The 14,089-nt window shown below is 39.6% G+C and overlaps 1 protein-coding gene across 4 annotated transcripts; it reads right to left on the bottom strand.

The window, feature by feature from the left end:
- Positions 1-405: 405 nt before the first annotated feature.
- map2k4b (mitogen-activated protein kinase kinase 4b) lies at positions 406-14,034 on the bottom strand. Of its 4 annotated transcripts, XM_042398378.1 has the most exons (13): positions 12,712-14,034; positions 10,363-10,398; positions 8,757-8,789; positions 7,384-7,486; positions 5,591-5,765; positions 4,702-4,821; positions 4,403-4,522; positions 4,252-4,303; positions 3,731-3,858; positions 2,629-2,706; positions 2,346-2,494; positions 2,074-2,119; positions 406-917 (listed from the first exon to the last, which is right to left on the bottom strand). In XM_042398378.1, exons 1-13 carry the CDS (start codon positions 12,827-12,829, stop codon positions 804-806), a joined length of 1,272 nt encoding a protein of 423 aa, XP_042254312.1. In that variant the 5' UTR covers positions 12,830-14,034; the 3' UTR covers positions 406-803. The 4 variants fall into 4 exon arrangements, with proteins under 4 accessions (XP_042254312.1, XP_042254313.1, XP_042254314.1 ...); XM_042398379.1 differs by lacking the exon at positions 8,757-8,789; XM_042398380.1 differs by lacking the exon at positions 10,363-10,398.
- Between the last annotated feature and the right edge of the window lie 55 nt (positions 14,035-14,089).

Below are 14,089 nucleotides of genomic sequence, written 5' to 3'. Positions count from 1 at the left end.
GTCAGACAATTAGCTTTGTGGGTCATGTAATGAAATTACAAGAGAAGTGCAAACTGGGGCTAGCACTGGATGTGAGAAATGTATTTTGTCCTGTATCATGTGTCAAGACAAACTCTCACAGATTGCATATTGAAAACAACAACAAAAAAAGAAGTAAAGCCACGCTACCGAATCCATGAGCTTTCCAGATACATACACATTTTGCATACTCATTCATTTACCATGAGTGAAGGTGCCCGCAACAAACTGCGTGATTAGAGAGAGAGTGTGTGTGTGTTTAGACAGTAGGTCTATCGGCATACATCTGTACATGTCAACAATTCAGACGTGAACACACAAATGCATACACACAGTCCACAATGTACAATCCAATAAGTGTCTACTTTTGTTCATAAGTCATGAGCGTCACTGTTCAACATTTTATTTGGTAAAATCTGTATTGTGTACAACGAGTTCAAGTATATATATACGTATACTCTATTCATTTTTCCTCACATAAAAGGATGCATTGCATTTTACTAAGACAATGTTATGTCTTCAAGTTTTTCTGGCTGAAGATGGATGATAATATTTTAGGTTTCACTGACTTTAAATGAGGTGATGGGAGGTGGAAGGGTTTGCTTAACAATATTCATCTCATTGCACTGGGCAATTTGGACTTGGTTCCTTTGTTCTTTGGAACATGTGAATAAACAGGTGATCCTACGTAACTCTGAGGGCTAAGATGTCAAGCGTCGCATCACAAAGCTTAGTGTCCCACCCACCGCATGTTGGGTGACCCCTCCCTCCCCAGGCAAACTCCCTCAGTCCACATACATAGGAGAGATGGGAGAGGCGGGGATCTGATCCAGGATGCGGCACACGTAACTGGCGACATCCACAAAACGCTCTTCATACATCAGAATGAAGGGGTGTTTCTGGAGGAGAGATACAGAGCTTCAGGATGGTTTGTGTGACATGAGGAGGTTGCAGTAAGCTGACTCACAAAAAGACCCCAAATGACAAAATTCACTCAAGTGGTCAGAGTTGTTGTTCTGAGACAGAAAATCCACATATATATGTTAAACTGGTTCCCAGAAAAATAAGATCAACGGTATTGCATGTATTCAACTAAAAAAATACATTTTAACAATAACAAAACCTGGAAAAGCTAACATTTTCCGGAAAATATATTTATCCTTGCTGAAATTTAAAGCTGCATCTATAGACTCTTTTTCACCACAGCAATCTGTAAACACAACACTGATATAATTCCACCTTATAAGTTTGATATGGCAAATAGTTGCCTATTTACACATACAGCAGATATAACAAAATTAGCATTTTTGGAGGCGTCTGGCCACCTGATGAATTTACATCCAACATTCACTCTCCTTTCAGCTCTACTCTTGTCTCTACCAATTCCTGATGGAAATATATGGTTCTATTATTCATACTCATATTTTAATTATTGATATTCTGAATACTGAACAACTGCATGAACTGTTGATGACACTATTTCTTCATTTTGCTGACAGAAATATTTTGGGAAATAAGCTCATTAGCTCTCTTGCAGAGAGGTCAAGATGGATACCACTCTCATATCTGTCTGATCAATATGAAACTGGGGTCAACAGCTGGTTAGCTTAGCATAAAGACTGGAAACAGAAAAACTAGCTTGCCTGGCTCTATCCAAAGGAAACAAAATCTGCCTAACAACACATCTAAAGCTCACCAATTAACACGTTTGTTTAATCTCAACAAAAATAGAAGTAAGCTAAGCTAATCACCTGCTGGTTGTAGCTTCAGATTTAGTGTACGGGCATGAGAGTGGTATCAATCTTCTGATCTAACTCTTGGCGAGAAAGTTAATGCACCATGCACACCAATATTAAGAGGCTCTTTACAGACAAGTGTGTGTGTCTGATTTGAAAGTTGCGTTTAAAAACTAAAGTGCTTTCAGTTTTAAAACACGTGGTATTAATGGCACTTCATTGCATTGATATTTAACTTTTATCTGTTGTCATGTCCAAGGGACTGAAGAAAGGAGAATTTTAATATAGTGTAAGAGGGTAGTGTAGTGTAAGAACTTACCAGAAGCTCTTTGTACTTTGGCCTTTTTGATTCATCCTTCGTAAGGCTGGACAGAAAAAAGAAGAAATGATTAGACTTCACCAGCAGAGAAAGACGTATTCAGTGGCAGATTAAGCTAAGCTTTAGATTAGCATGAATAGAAGCAGTATGTTAAATACGGAGGGTCTCAGTGGCCTCGAACCCCTTTATTAAACACCTAGGATCCTCTGAAACTACCTCTAGTGATTGTATGTGTGAATATATAATGCAATGTTTTATGTAATGGCGCTTACCATAGGTTAACAAAGTTGATGAACTTGGGGGAGAACTGCCTCTCCTCCGAGTTGCTGAGCTGAGGAGGCTCTCCTTTCACCACTTGTGTCAGCTGATCAAAAACACTGTTCCACTTGGGGTAAGGAAACCTTCCTGTGGCCAGCTCATACTGAAAGCAAACACAAACCAGGGACCTGTGATGGACTGACAGACTGGATTGTTGTAGCTTTAATGATTCCAACTCAGTCAGACATAACAAAAGGTATGGTTTCATTGTGAAGCTGATGACATTATTTGTCTTACCAGGGTGATTCCCAAGCTCCACACATCAGACCGGACATCGTAGCCTTGTCTGGAAGCACTGGGGTCTATCCTTTCAGGCTGAAAACACACAAGAACAGACTCTGTGATACTGAGATACTTCACTGACCCCCACAGGGCAGTTTTTTTGGTTTTCTCCTTCCATAGGGAGGTTAGAGGTCATGGTCTACATCTGAGCACAAATGAATCAGGAATCAAGATCCAACTTGTTGACAGAACTTAATCTAACACCTGGGAGATCTTGGAGCCATGTTTTAGACAGTATTTGCCACTATTGTTATCAAAACACCAAATGAGGGAATATTTTTGTTCATCCCTCCAACAGAGTTCTACACATTTGGAGAATCTACGCCACGGAGCACTGAAGCTGTTCTGAAGGCACATGGTGGAACACATGACCCATCGTGTTGACTGTCTCTACTATCTTTAGATTTCATCTTGGTTGTAAGATCAAAAGCCCATATGAGTTTCAGTTTCATTTAACCAAAGTCATCCTTTCTTATTTTAAGTCAATTTTTAATTGATGAAAACTGGATATTTCAGTCTCTTGGTAGTCAAAGAAAACGAGTTTAAAAAAAAAAATCAGTTTACTGGACAAAGACAAAAACTTGTAAAAATTAAAGAAGCTGACACCAGCTAATCTTCAGAATCTTTGCTTAAAAAATTACTAAAACAATTATTCTATTATCAAAATAGTTTCCAATTCATTTTCAGTCGATTGCCTAAGTGATGCAGCTCTAAAAACAGTATGACTGTGATATCATCTCCTTTACTTATCAAAAATCAAACAAAAATATATCAAAATGTTGTTTTCAGTCTCTATTTTAGAACACATTTACATCATTGTTGCACAACATTTAGTCACAGTTTCCGTTCCCTGGTCTGTTTCGTCTCATCGTCTTGTCTTTTTCATGAAAAAAAAGGTTGCAAATATTGTGTCGCCATTTTTTGTTAACAACATGAAACAATTTAATTTTAGATAGCTTTTGTTTTAATTTGTCACCAATTTTAACTGATTGCAAAATTCCTTCATCCTTGACCCAGTGTGGCTGCAAACTCACAGTTATTTTTACTTGTTACTTACTGCCATGTAAGGCCTGCAGCCTGCATCTCTGGTCTTGGCTATGGAGTCCACCAGCTGACCGCTGATGCCGAAATCACACAGCTTGATATTTCCCCTTCGGTCCATTAGAATGTTGGAAGGTTTGATGTCTAAAATGACAGAAAAGGACAATTTTATTCAAAGTAACACAAATGAAACTAGGGTTTGAAGGTAAATACCAATATGAATGTTTTGACATTTAATACCTTTGTTAGGATGTCAAAATTGAAATTTGTCAGTAAGCTTCTGAAGAAAAAAAATCAAATTCAAACCCAGAACCACACATATATTAAATTCTTTTAGAGTTAGCAGATCTTTTAGACAGGAGTACTACCTATTCAAAGTCAATGAAGTACTGAGAGACAGTGCTACCTTTGAATTAAGAAGAATATGTTTTAAAATATTCATGAAAAAAAAAGAAAATTAAATGTGCATGGCAGATGCTCAAAATTCCATTAAGGCCAACACTGGATCTGAGCATCCACTAAATGTGGTGTGCTTACCTCTGTGAATTATTTTCAAGTTTTCTTTTAAGTGGTTCAGTGCTTTAACGGTCTGTTGAAGTAAAAATAAAATACATCATTTCTAGTCAGGTTTTGATGATATGCATGGTATGAAATTAACGTGTCAAGAAAAAGTGAATTGTCTACTCACTGCTAATGTTATTTTGCCTAATATTTCCTCTGGAATGACGTCATCTAATGCACAATATACATATTTGTAGAATTTGTCTAATGAGGTAGACATGAGCTCCATACAAATCCAACAGTCACCCTGAAACACAAAGACGACAGTTAGTTTCCGTCACAAATTCATTTTACAATAACATCTGCTGAGTCAAACCATTATTGATGACATATTAGATTCCATAATGTTGCCATATTGTAAACATGACTATAGATGAGACTTAAGAATGGTATGGTGCGTTCGAGGTCGGTGCGGGTTTGTCAGACCTCTCTGAAGAGAGCGCCGTAGAACTGAACGATGTAGGGACAGTCGCTACTCCTCATCACCACGTCAAGATCCATCAGCAGCTGCTTCTGCTCCTTCTCATCCACAGTGGAGCGAATCCTCTGAAGGACAAACAAGAGATAACGTTTCCAGACCCTGCACTCAACTCCATTAAAGCATCTCTGGGGATTTGTTAAAGCAGAGTCATTAGACCATGCATTTTTGTGTGATATGGGTAAAAGAGGATTGCAAATGATTATGACTTTCATGAAGGTCTATGCATACACTTCAATGACATGAGGTTCTAATGTTGATTAAAGACTTGCAGCAGTAACAGGCTACATAAGCTTTTCATCAGAATTTTGAGTCCTTTGCTAAGAGTTAAGGTCGTCCTTTTTCCAGAGTTATTTATCTAAAAAGACCAAAACCATGTGTCAGTTCATCTGTCAATACTGTCTGACTTCCTTAACTGTCTGTGGCTCTTAGCCACAAGCCCATTGGTTCTTATTGAAGTCCTGGAAAGCTGAGAACCTTCCTAGACCTCACCTACTTTCACTTTTCACTTCCTGAAACTACAGAACTCAACACTGGGCATGAAAAGATGAAAAAAAGTGACAGTGAGCAACTCCTCAGTGATTTCATAGGAATAATTTAGAGGAATTTTCAGCATTTTCTGCTGCGGTATTGTTTATTTTGCTTAGATGTAAACTCAAATAAGCACTGTTTGATTCTATAAAAGTTTTACACATAACAGATTGTGTCAATTTATCCAGAGCCGACACCGCCACCTGCTACCTGCCTTGCAGCTACTTCCCGTGAACACAAATTTAGTCAACTATGCATGGTTGAATGAAACACAAGCATGCAGTGTGTGTTGGTGTAACAGGTCACCTTGACTGCCATGATCTGGCCCGTGGGCTTGTGGACCATCTTGTTAACGGAGCCATACGCCCCGCGACCAATCTCCCCGAGGTCTCTCAGATCCTCTGCAGTGAAGTCACAATGCTGCTCCGGAGAGATCTTAAGCTTCCCCGACGACTCGATACTGTGTGTCCGCAGACGCTCTCTGGAGGATCATGAGACAGGACAGTATTGGTTATCATCGAGCACAGAGCAGGAGGAAGAGGAAGGGGAAGGAGGAGGATGAAAGAGAGAGAGAGACAGTGTGGAGCCATGAGATGAACATTCATTATAGATTAATGTAGATATGGTAAATATTTTATCAGTAATCCCTGAGCTTCTCTGAATGTGATACATTTAAAGGTTCCATGAAGTGGCAGGACAAAGACAGCAAAATGGACAATGATGGCAGCCAATGAGAATCATTCCAGCCTCCATTGCCCCAAATTACAAAGGGCTTGAGGACATTCTCATGTTTGAGTCTTGCAGTGGATACAGCTGCTGCTGATTTGATTTCAATTTTAAAGCCCAGACCTACATCTTACAGAGTGACTGGTTAGCTTTGTAAAGGCTGCATTACCTAGAACTGTATGACTATATGGGCTGTTTTTTTTTGATCACGGGTGCAAGATTGGTGGTTGAAATAAAATAAAACAGAAAAAGTAGACTAAATTGTACTCTTGAATTAATGTCAACTAACTGTAACAGTAGAAACTTTAGTTAGAGGTTTTTGTGGCTACTCAAGTCAGCTGGAAAGGAGCATCCTGAGTGTTAGCAGCAGGCTAGTAGATGCCTACAAAATACTGGTTTCATTCCTTCATGTTAATATCCTTAGGTTATGACATTCATCACATTTTATCAACACTCTTTTTAAGCAGCTGTGATGCTAAATTGGATGTTGTTTCAGTGATACTGACCAGCTTTGACTACAATCAGTTAGTTGTACACATGTTAATGCAGAGCAAAACAATCAATGACAGCTGTAAGAACATGGACATCAGAATTTAAATGAACTGGTTTATACAGTTTAGGGTTAGAATATTTAGGGTTGTGAATATACTTTGGATTTTGCCTAATGAACAAACTTGTATTATCTTCAACATCCATTAACATGAGTAAAATGTGAATGGGTTAACCAAATCTCATGGCAATCCATCCAACAGTTGTTGAGACATTTCACTAAAACCACTGATGTGAACCTCATGGTGGTTCTACAGGAAAAGTCAGAGGATCACCAAAGTCAGTAAGATCTATCATGAGTTATGAACCATGAGTGTCTGTACAAAATTCTGCCCCAATCCATCCAGCAGATGAAGTAGATATTTCACTGAATAAGTGAAAATGTTGACCTGCTGGTGGTGCTAGAAGAGATTTCAGGCAATCAGCAGACACATCAAGATTCATCCTCTGGGGAGTTGTAGACATACTTCAGTCTGGACCAAATTGGTGGACCGACAACTGACTGACATTACCATTCATAGGGCAACATCACTAGCTTGGCTAAAAATGTCAAAAATGGTGTTACTATTTTATCTCCTTTGACACCTGCCTGGCTTTGTAGGATAGAGATTACATTTCGTTCATTCAAGGAGTCAAGTAATTTCTGTGTCTAACATGAACTTGCTGAAGCAAACAATAATTTTATAACTCTAAAGCAAGAATCAGCATTGGTGTCAGCAATTTGAGAAAACTTCCATGTTCCAAAGCCAAAATACAGGAAACACGAGCCCAGATGACAACAACAGGGCTGTGATTAAAACCTATCAACACCTGTCTCTACTCACATGTGAGGGTTCTGGAAAGAGGGGGGCGTTGGATTGAGCGGGAGCCTTGAGGCCGGTTTCACTGGAGGGTTGGCGAAATTCAGCTTCAGAGCTTTACGTTTACCTGGCGGGACAAAGAGAGAAACAGATCCAAATTCCCACAACATGCACACCACACTGTGGGCTCTACCAGCTGGTGCAAACAGGGGGTACTGTGTGAGGATATGCAGCCGACACAGTGTGATAAAAATGTTCTTCTTACCTCAGTAACTTCTGTCTCTACACACTTGGGGTAAGCCTTCATGTGTGCAATAAGTAAAATTAAAGATTTAAAGTGACAGCACGTCATTGTGCTTTATGCAGTTAAAACTGGCAAACAGGTCTCTAGAAAATGTTGAGGTGTAAACTGCTGTGGCATCAACGTGATTTAATCTTCCCATGTTGGGAGAAATCAAGTCTATTAAGTGCCACTATCACAAACAGACTGACCTTTGGGTTATCTCAAGCTCTTATCATGATCAGAGGAAGCACAAAATGCATTTTGAACACAAACAAAGTGCCCACACAAGGGTACAAGGGTTCCCAATGATCAGACACTACTGCTCCAGCTCTTTTAGCCATATAGTTTACAGTTTCTTCCAAATTACGTATTTGTGCAAGTTAGTCGAATTGTTGGTTGCCAAAAAGAGCCTACTGCAGGATACTGATATTGGGAATCCCTGTCCAAAACATTTCCATTGAGAACTTTTAAAAAATGTGCAATTCAAACCTGAACAGTTCCCTTGAGATACCAAAGTGACCCAACACTTAGATAGCACTTCATTCAAAGTCAAGATAACTGATTGAAGTGGAATTACACTCATATTACGTGACAGTTAAGTTGATTCAGGTGCATTCAGACACCTGTGAGTGTGTATAACCAGACTATAATTGATAATTTGGTTTAGTTACTATGAAAAGTGCTGCGTTTAAGTGTTGAGTCCTCTTTGTCATGCCCTGTTCAACCAGCTCGAGTGCAAACAGATCCCTCAACCTTTAAGCCCCGGTGCAAATGAATCTTTCTTGGCCATAACTGAATTTGTAACAGTTGATAGCAGTGAACAGTGGACAGACTCCCCAACTACCAGAGCACCACACAGGCTGTTTCAATAGTATACAGTGGCTTCCTTTCACCCCTTTTACCCAATTAAATATGAGCATGATGAACACATCAATAATCTGGAGCTCAACATCAACACGGACCAGTCACTGGGCAGCAGTACGCCCAGCTGTCAGCCAATCAGTGAACAGGATCTCAATGAAAGAGAGCGAGGGAAGGAAACCACTTTAGACTACTGAGGTGTACCCACAAAGAGTAGAGGTCGGTGTGCTTTGTGTGCGAGTCTATTGCTTACTTTGGGACACTCCAGACAGGCTTATCTGAAACCCTGAAGTAAAGAAAACACATACATTTTCTTAGGGTTTGTATAAGTGTGAGTGGGTCATTATTAGCATGTGCCATCCCAGCATGTGTCTGTAGGTGGAATACAGGGTGGGAAACTGAAACTGATTTAACTGGTAAAAGAGGCACCATGTTTTGGTGGATCTGGGTCAGTGTGTTGCCAAGCTTCATTTGTGACCTCAGCACTATGTACATTAAAGCCTCAGTACTCTTCAAATAAGATGCTTGTTGAATTGTTGGATTGTGACACCCCCTTTCCGATGGCATAATCAGAGACAGCTGCATCAGATCATTTTTGTAACTTTCTGAAACAGACAATCAACACAATCACGCCCACTTTACACAGCAACTGCACAAATGTGTCAAGATATGAAAGTAGGCAAGGTTTGAACTTCTCTCTCACATTTTTTCATTCTTCACACAACTACTTCCATCATTTTTTCTGTGAGTGTGGCCAAGTGCAACACCATGAATGCTTTCACAAAAAAACATACAAACTAACATTTAATTCATACAAATTCATCCAAAGACTTGTAGCCTAATCCCAAACTAATCCCTGAACTGTAGAATTGACATTTGCGGTTCCTCCGCTGCCTCACTTGAGTAACAAGCTAACGTTACTGTAGGCAGTTGCATACAAAGTCAGCAAACAGCCTTAGCTTTATCCACTTTTAAATGCTTCCACACACTACTTCTCAGATGGGTTGTTGTCATGGTTATCTGTTCAGCAAGGCTTGGAAAATTTCTCCATTTGGCGTTAGCAACGAAAACAAACAATAATCTAGTTTACTGACGGGGCAACAAGGGATGTAGTGGGTCAGAGTGAAAATGAATTTTAAAAAACGCCCCTGCAACTGTACAAGGCGCAGCCTGTTGTGTTGCTTGTGGAGCATACTGAACTCTTTAGTCATTGATTATGTCACATATTACTTTTCCTTAATAAATTGAAGAAAAAAATCATCTGTAGGCATCTGTAAAGTCACAGAAATGTGTTTTTTTTCCTCCTAAGATTTCCATAGGTAATGCTATGTGACAGAATCACCAAGTAACAACTGCAGAGTACTGAGGTCACAAAAGTGGGTTTTACACTGCAATTCAACTTTACATGTGGTTTTCATTGTATCCTGAGCAGAATGCAGAATAGTTCAGTTTCAACATGTTTTATCAATTCCAGCCAAATAACAGAATACATTAAAATGACTATTTGATTGTCTTGGCTCCCTACAATTAGCACTTCAGTGCTGTTTCTTATTTAACAACCAAAACACTCCCAGAGGGGTTGCTTGATGCGGTCTCATCAAATGGGGTCTGTCTACTGTGGACCTACATAGGTCCTTTTGATATGTAAACTTACTTAACAACATGCAGATACAGTAGTGGATATAAGTGCAGAATGAATATAAATAGAAATCAAACTTTGAAACAAAAAAAAAAGATCAGAAGAGGGTGAATAGGGAACATTTCATTGATTTCTTTGCCTGAATGTAGCCTAAACAAACAAAATGTAAACAAATAACCTCCAACAGCAGAATAATACCTAGTAAAATAAGTGTGAATACCTGTTTCATTTTGACATCTCCAGCAGGTGTTGGTTTCTGTAAGGTTTAGATAAAAAATTTGATACTATACATCTGCCACAGAGTAAGAAAATGCAACTCAGATCTGTTGACCACTGGATACACGACTGTGCTGCTGCTGTTTATAAGGTTATGGGTACTAAAAAAATCAATCAATGGAAATGTCATCCGTTACCCAGCAGCTACCATAAACACATCCATTATCGGACACGACCCTGCCTGACGTGCTCTTCGTCTGTTTTCCAGTAAATTTTCAACAGAAACACACAACCTACAGTGTGTCAACCGGTTTACCACATAAACTATATATAAAGACATATACATAGACTGTATATAAAAGATATATACATAGGCTGTATATAAAGATATATACGGTCTATGGTTAACCACTAACATTACAAACGGAATCTGATCCCAAATTACTGTTAACGGTAAATAGCACGACTCATCCGCCTCAGTTAGCTCTGGACGGTTCCTTGCTCTTTGACATTTTCCATGATTCGTATCAGCGGACATTACTGTAAATCACAGCATCTTATCGATAACTGTTGTGACAGAAATGACGTTTGTCAAAAACATGATTTAGCTACTAGAGCTTTTGGCCGCGACGAGGCTTGGCTTCCTGTCCGATAATGGATTCAGAGATTGAACTCGGGAGGCTAGACGCTTCACAAAAACATCCCATGTAGCTAGAAATACAGACCTGCAGTGCATCAAGTGAACAAATGACATCCATATTGTATCAGTCCAGTAGTAAAGACTGAGCTGTTTGTTTTTACTCTCACATTATGAAACGGGCACAAATCTCGACAGAACCAACAACACTGACAGACGACTGGAGCTAATAATCAAAGCACTAGACAGTGAACGTTGACACAGTGAATGTAACAGTCATTACTACAGCAGAGCTAACATTAAGTGTAATATTTATACCGTTTCTTTGCCACTGACAGGGGTAAATGTTAACAGTGGCAGGCTGAGGCCTGGCGTGCTGCTCGCTACTCTAGCAGCCTAACTGTTAAACTAGTGCTTTTAATATCGGTGAATTGACCTTCAGTGAATGCATCTTTACGATGTAACACTTTTGGAGTTTTTGTCTAATGAGACAGAGGAAAGACAACACTCCACTGTGCCACAACAGGCCCGGCGGGTCAGCAGCTACACAGCAGCTACAGCATCACTGCTAACCTGGTAGCCGTGTAGTTTCATGCAGCTGCCTCAAGCTCCACAGAAAAAACTGCGGCGGCAGCGGAAACTGATCAACTCTGCCTTCAGTAGAAAAGCATACAGGTGACAAAATGCTGCCTTCACGTGACACAAAACTATTGTATTCTTAATTGACACAAGCGTATAGTAGTTCAATATTAAATAATAGTTGTAGGTTGTGCATGACCTTACTTATATCACTGGTGGTGCCCATTCACTGTCTTGATAAAGTTTCCATAAGAAGAGCCCACTACATTTTCTACAGCAGTGGTTCTCAAAGTGGGGTCTGCGGACCCCCAGGAGTCCTTGAGGGAGCTCCGAGGGGAATCATTTACTTTGACTATAATTCCATCCATAAGTAACACAATGACAGAATATATGACTATGTTGGTTATTGGTTTCATACACTTGCTGTAATAAAACATCTAAAAGCAAAAATCTGATCAGATGGGGTCCGTAGTCTGATTTGTGTCAGTTTAGGGGTCCTTGATGTGAAAGACTAGTGCATCAGTTTCAAATTTCCAGTTCAACTCACCATATAATTTAAAAGAGCCCTAACAAGTCTGCAGTTTACCTTTAAATAACCAGAAAAACATCATGAATTGCACAAACTAGATCAGTGGTTCCCAACTTTTTTGGCTTGTGACCCCTTGAAATAAAGACATTTCTATCTGGGGCCCCTCATCACACACTGTGTTATCTACCAGTTAAATGTCAGATGTCTTATTTTGTTTTATTTCAATAACTTGTAGAGGCTGGAGGAGATAAAATGCAGTAATTCATTCAAAAGAATAAAGGCAAGTTCTTTTAAAATAAAAGGTGTTGGAATTGTTTTTTCTGTTGCCCTATCCTTTCACGACCCCTTAAATCAATCCAGTGACCCCCTTATGGGGGTCCTGACCCCCAGGTTGGGAACCACTGAACTAGATTATGTCTCTCATCGAAACATTTCATTATACTACAATGGATTTTATTTTGAAAGTCTGACCGGAAGACGTTGGATTATTCTGTGTCTCTTAACTACAATGTTTCTGCTTCTGGGAAGCTACAAGCTACCTTTCCTTACTAACTCCACTGTCTCGAGATAAAAGAGAAAAGTAGCAGATAAAGGCCGTGGCCGCCTACCTTGCATGCTGCTGCTCTGTGTCTGCTGGTGAAACTGGTGCGACGTGGATCCTGCGGTGCTGCTGCTGCTGGAGCTGCTGGAGCTGCTGGAGTTGCTGTCAGGACTGGGAGTCGCCATTGTTGTGTTGGATTCCGGCAGCAGCGCTCAGGCTGCAGTGCAGAGACTGAAACCGAGTGAAACTTCGCCCTCTCTGCCTCCGGACGGGACACTGCGCCACCTGAACGCAGCAGCCGCACCACGGCCACGTCTGTGCCGGTGCTGCTTTCAAGGGCTGTCGGAAATACAGCAAATCACGGCTTTTGCCTTCTGTTCAGTCATAGACTGTATATAAATAATACAGATTTATATACGTTTGTGTGCTCACTGCAATGCTATCATATGTCTTTCACATGTGAAAATCAGCATACACATCTCTATCTGTGTTCATCATATTCCCATGTCATGATACACTATATTGCACTTTGTCACTCTTGGTTCATGTTCTGTGGTGTTTGAGTCATACAGCTAGCATGTACACTATACGTCATTTACACTTCATAGTTGCACTCTTCATTGTTAGTTGTGAGAGCATTTCAGATTATCAGGTATAGTTCATTCTTGACCTTGTCAGTTGTTTGACAAATCTGGAGTCAAGGTTCATTTACTTATTATTCTAATCGCTTTGCTCATGGCACACTAATATTTGACTATATTTTAATATTTGTGTTTATGTACCTGTTTTCATCTGTAATTTGATGTATCTGGCTGCTATGATGATTTAATTAGTTAACATTAATTAGATAACATTCTGGTCTGACAAAGATCTGAGTAGGATCGAAATGTCTTGATTTGACTAAATGTTGTGGCTTGGAGTAAGTGTGCAGGCATTACCTTCTTTCATTGATTGTGTGTAACGACTCTACTTCAACTATATATATTAGCTGGCCATATACGACCACCTGTTATAATGTGACCAGTATTCCATATGTAGGTAACTCTGTGCACTAATGAAGATTGTGAGATACGCCTGAAAGTTCCGGAAAAAGCTTACAAGTGGACCATGAGTTGAGCCATTTTGTCTTTTTTTACTGTTCTTGACCTCTCCATTCAGCTAGCTGTGTTTATTTCACTATATTAATGTTGTTCATGTATCTTTAGGTTTCTTTTTCACATAGAAAAAAAAATCAGTGCTTTGCAATCAGTGAGTCACTGCACTGTCATCTGCAAGAAAACAAACAAATCCAGCATGTGCTTATGCACTATTATAACACTAAAGGAGACATTAAATTTGGGGTTCATCATCAAGCTTTAAGCAACATTTGTCTTTTTAAAACTTGTAGAACTTGTCTTTGCTTTATTTCAGCTATAAAGCTCATATCTACCATTTTCCCATGTAAC

The sequence above is a fragment of the Thunnus maccoyii genome, chromosome 20 (genome assembly GCF_910596095.1).
Source record: "Thunnus maccoyii chromosome 20, fThuMac1.1, whole genome shotgun sequence".
NCBI classification, from domain to species: Eukaryota; Metazoa; Chordata; class Actinopteri; order Scombriformes; family Scombridae; genus Thunnus; species Thunnus maccoyii.
The sequence above is the reverse complement of the archived record's forward strand: the minus strand, read 5'-3'. Positions and strand labels throughout refer to the sequence as shown.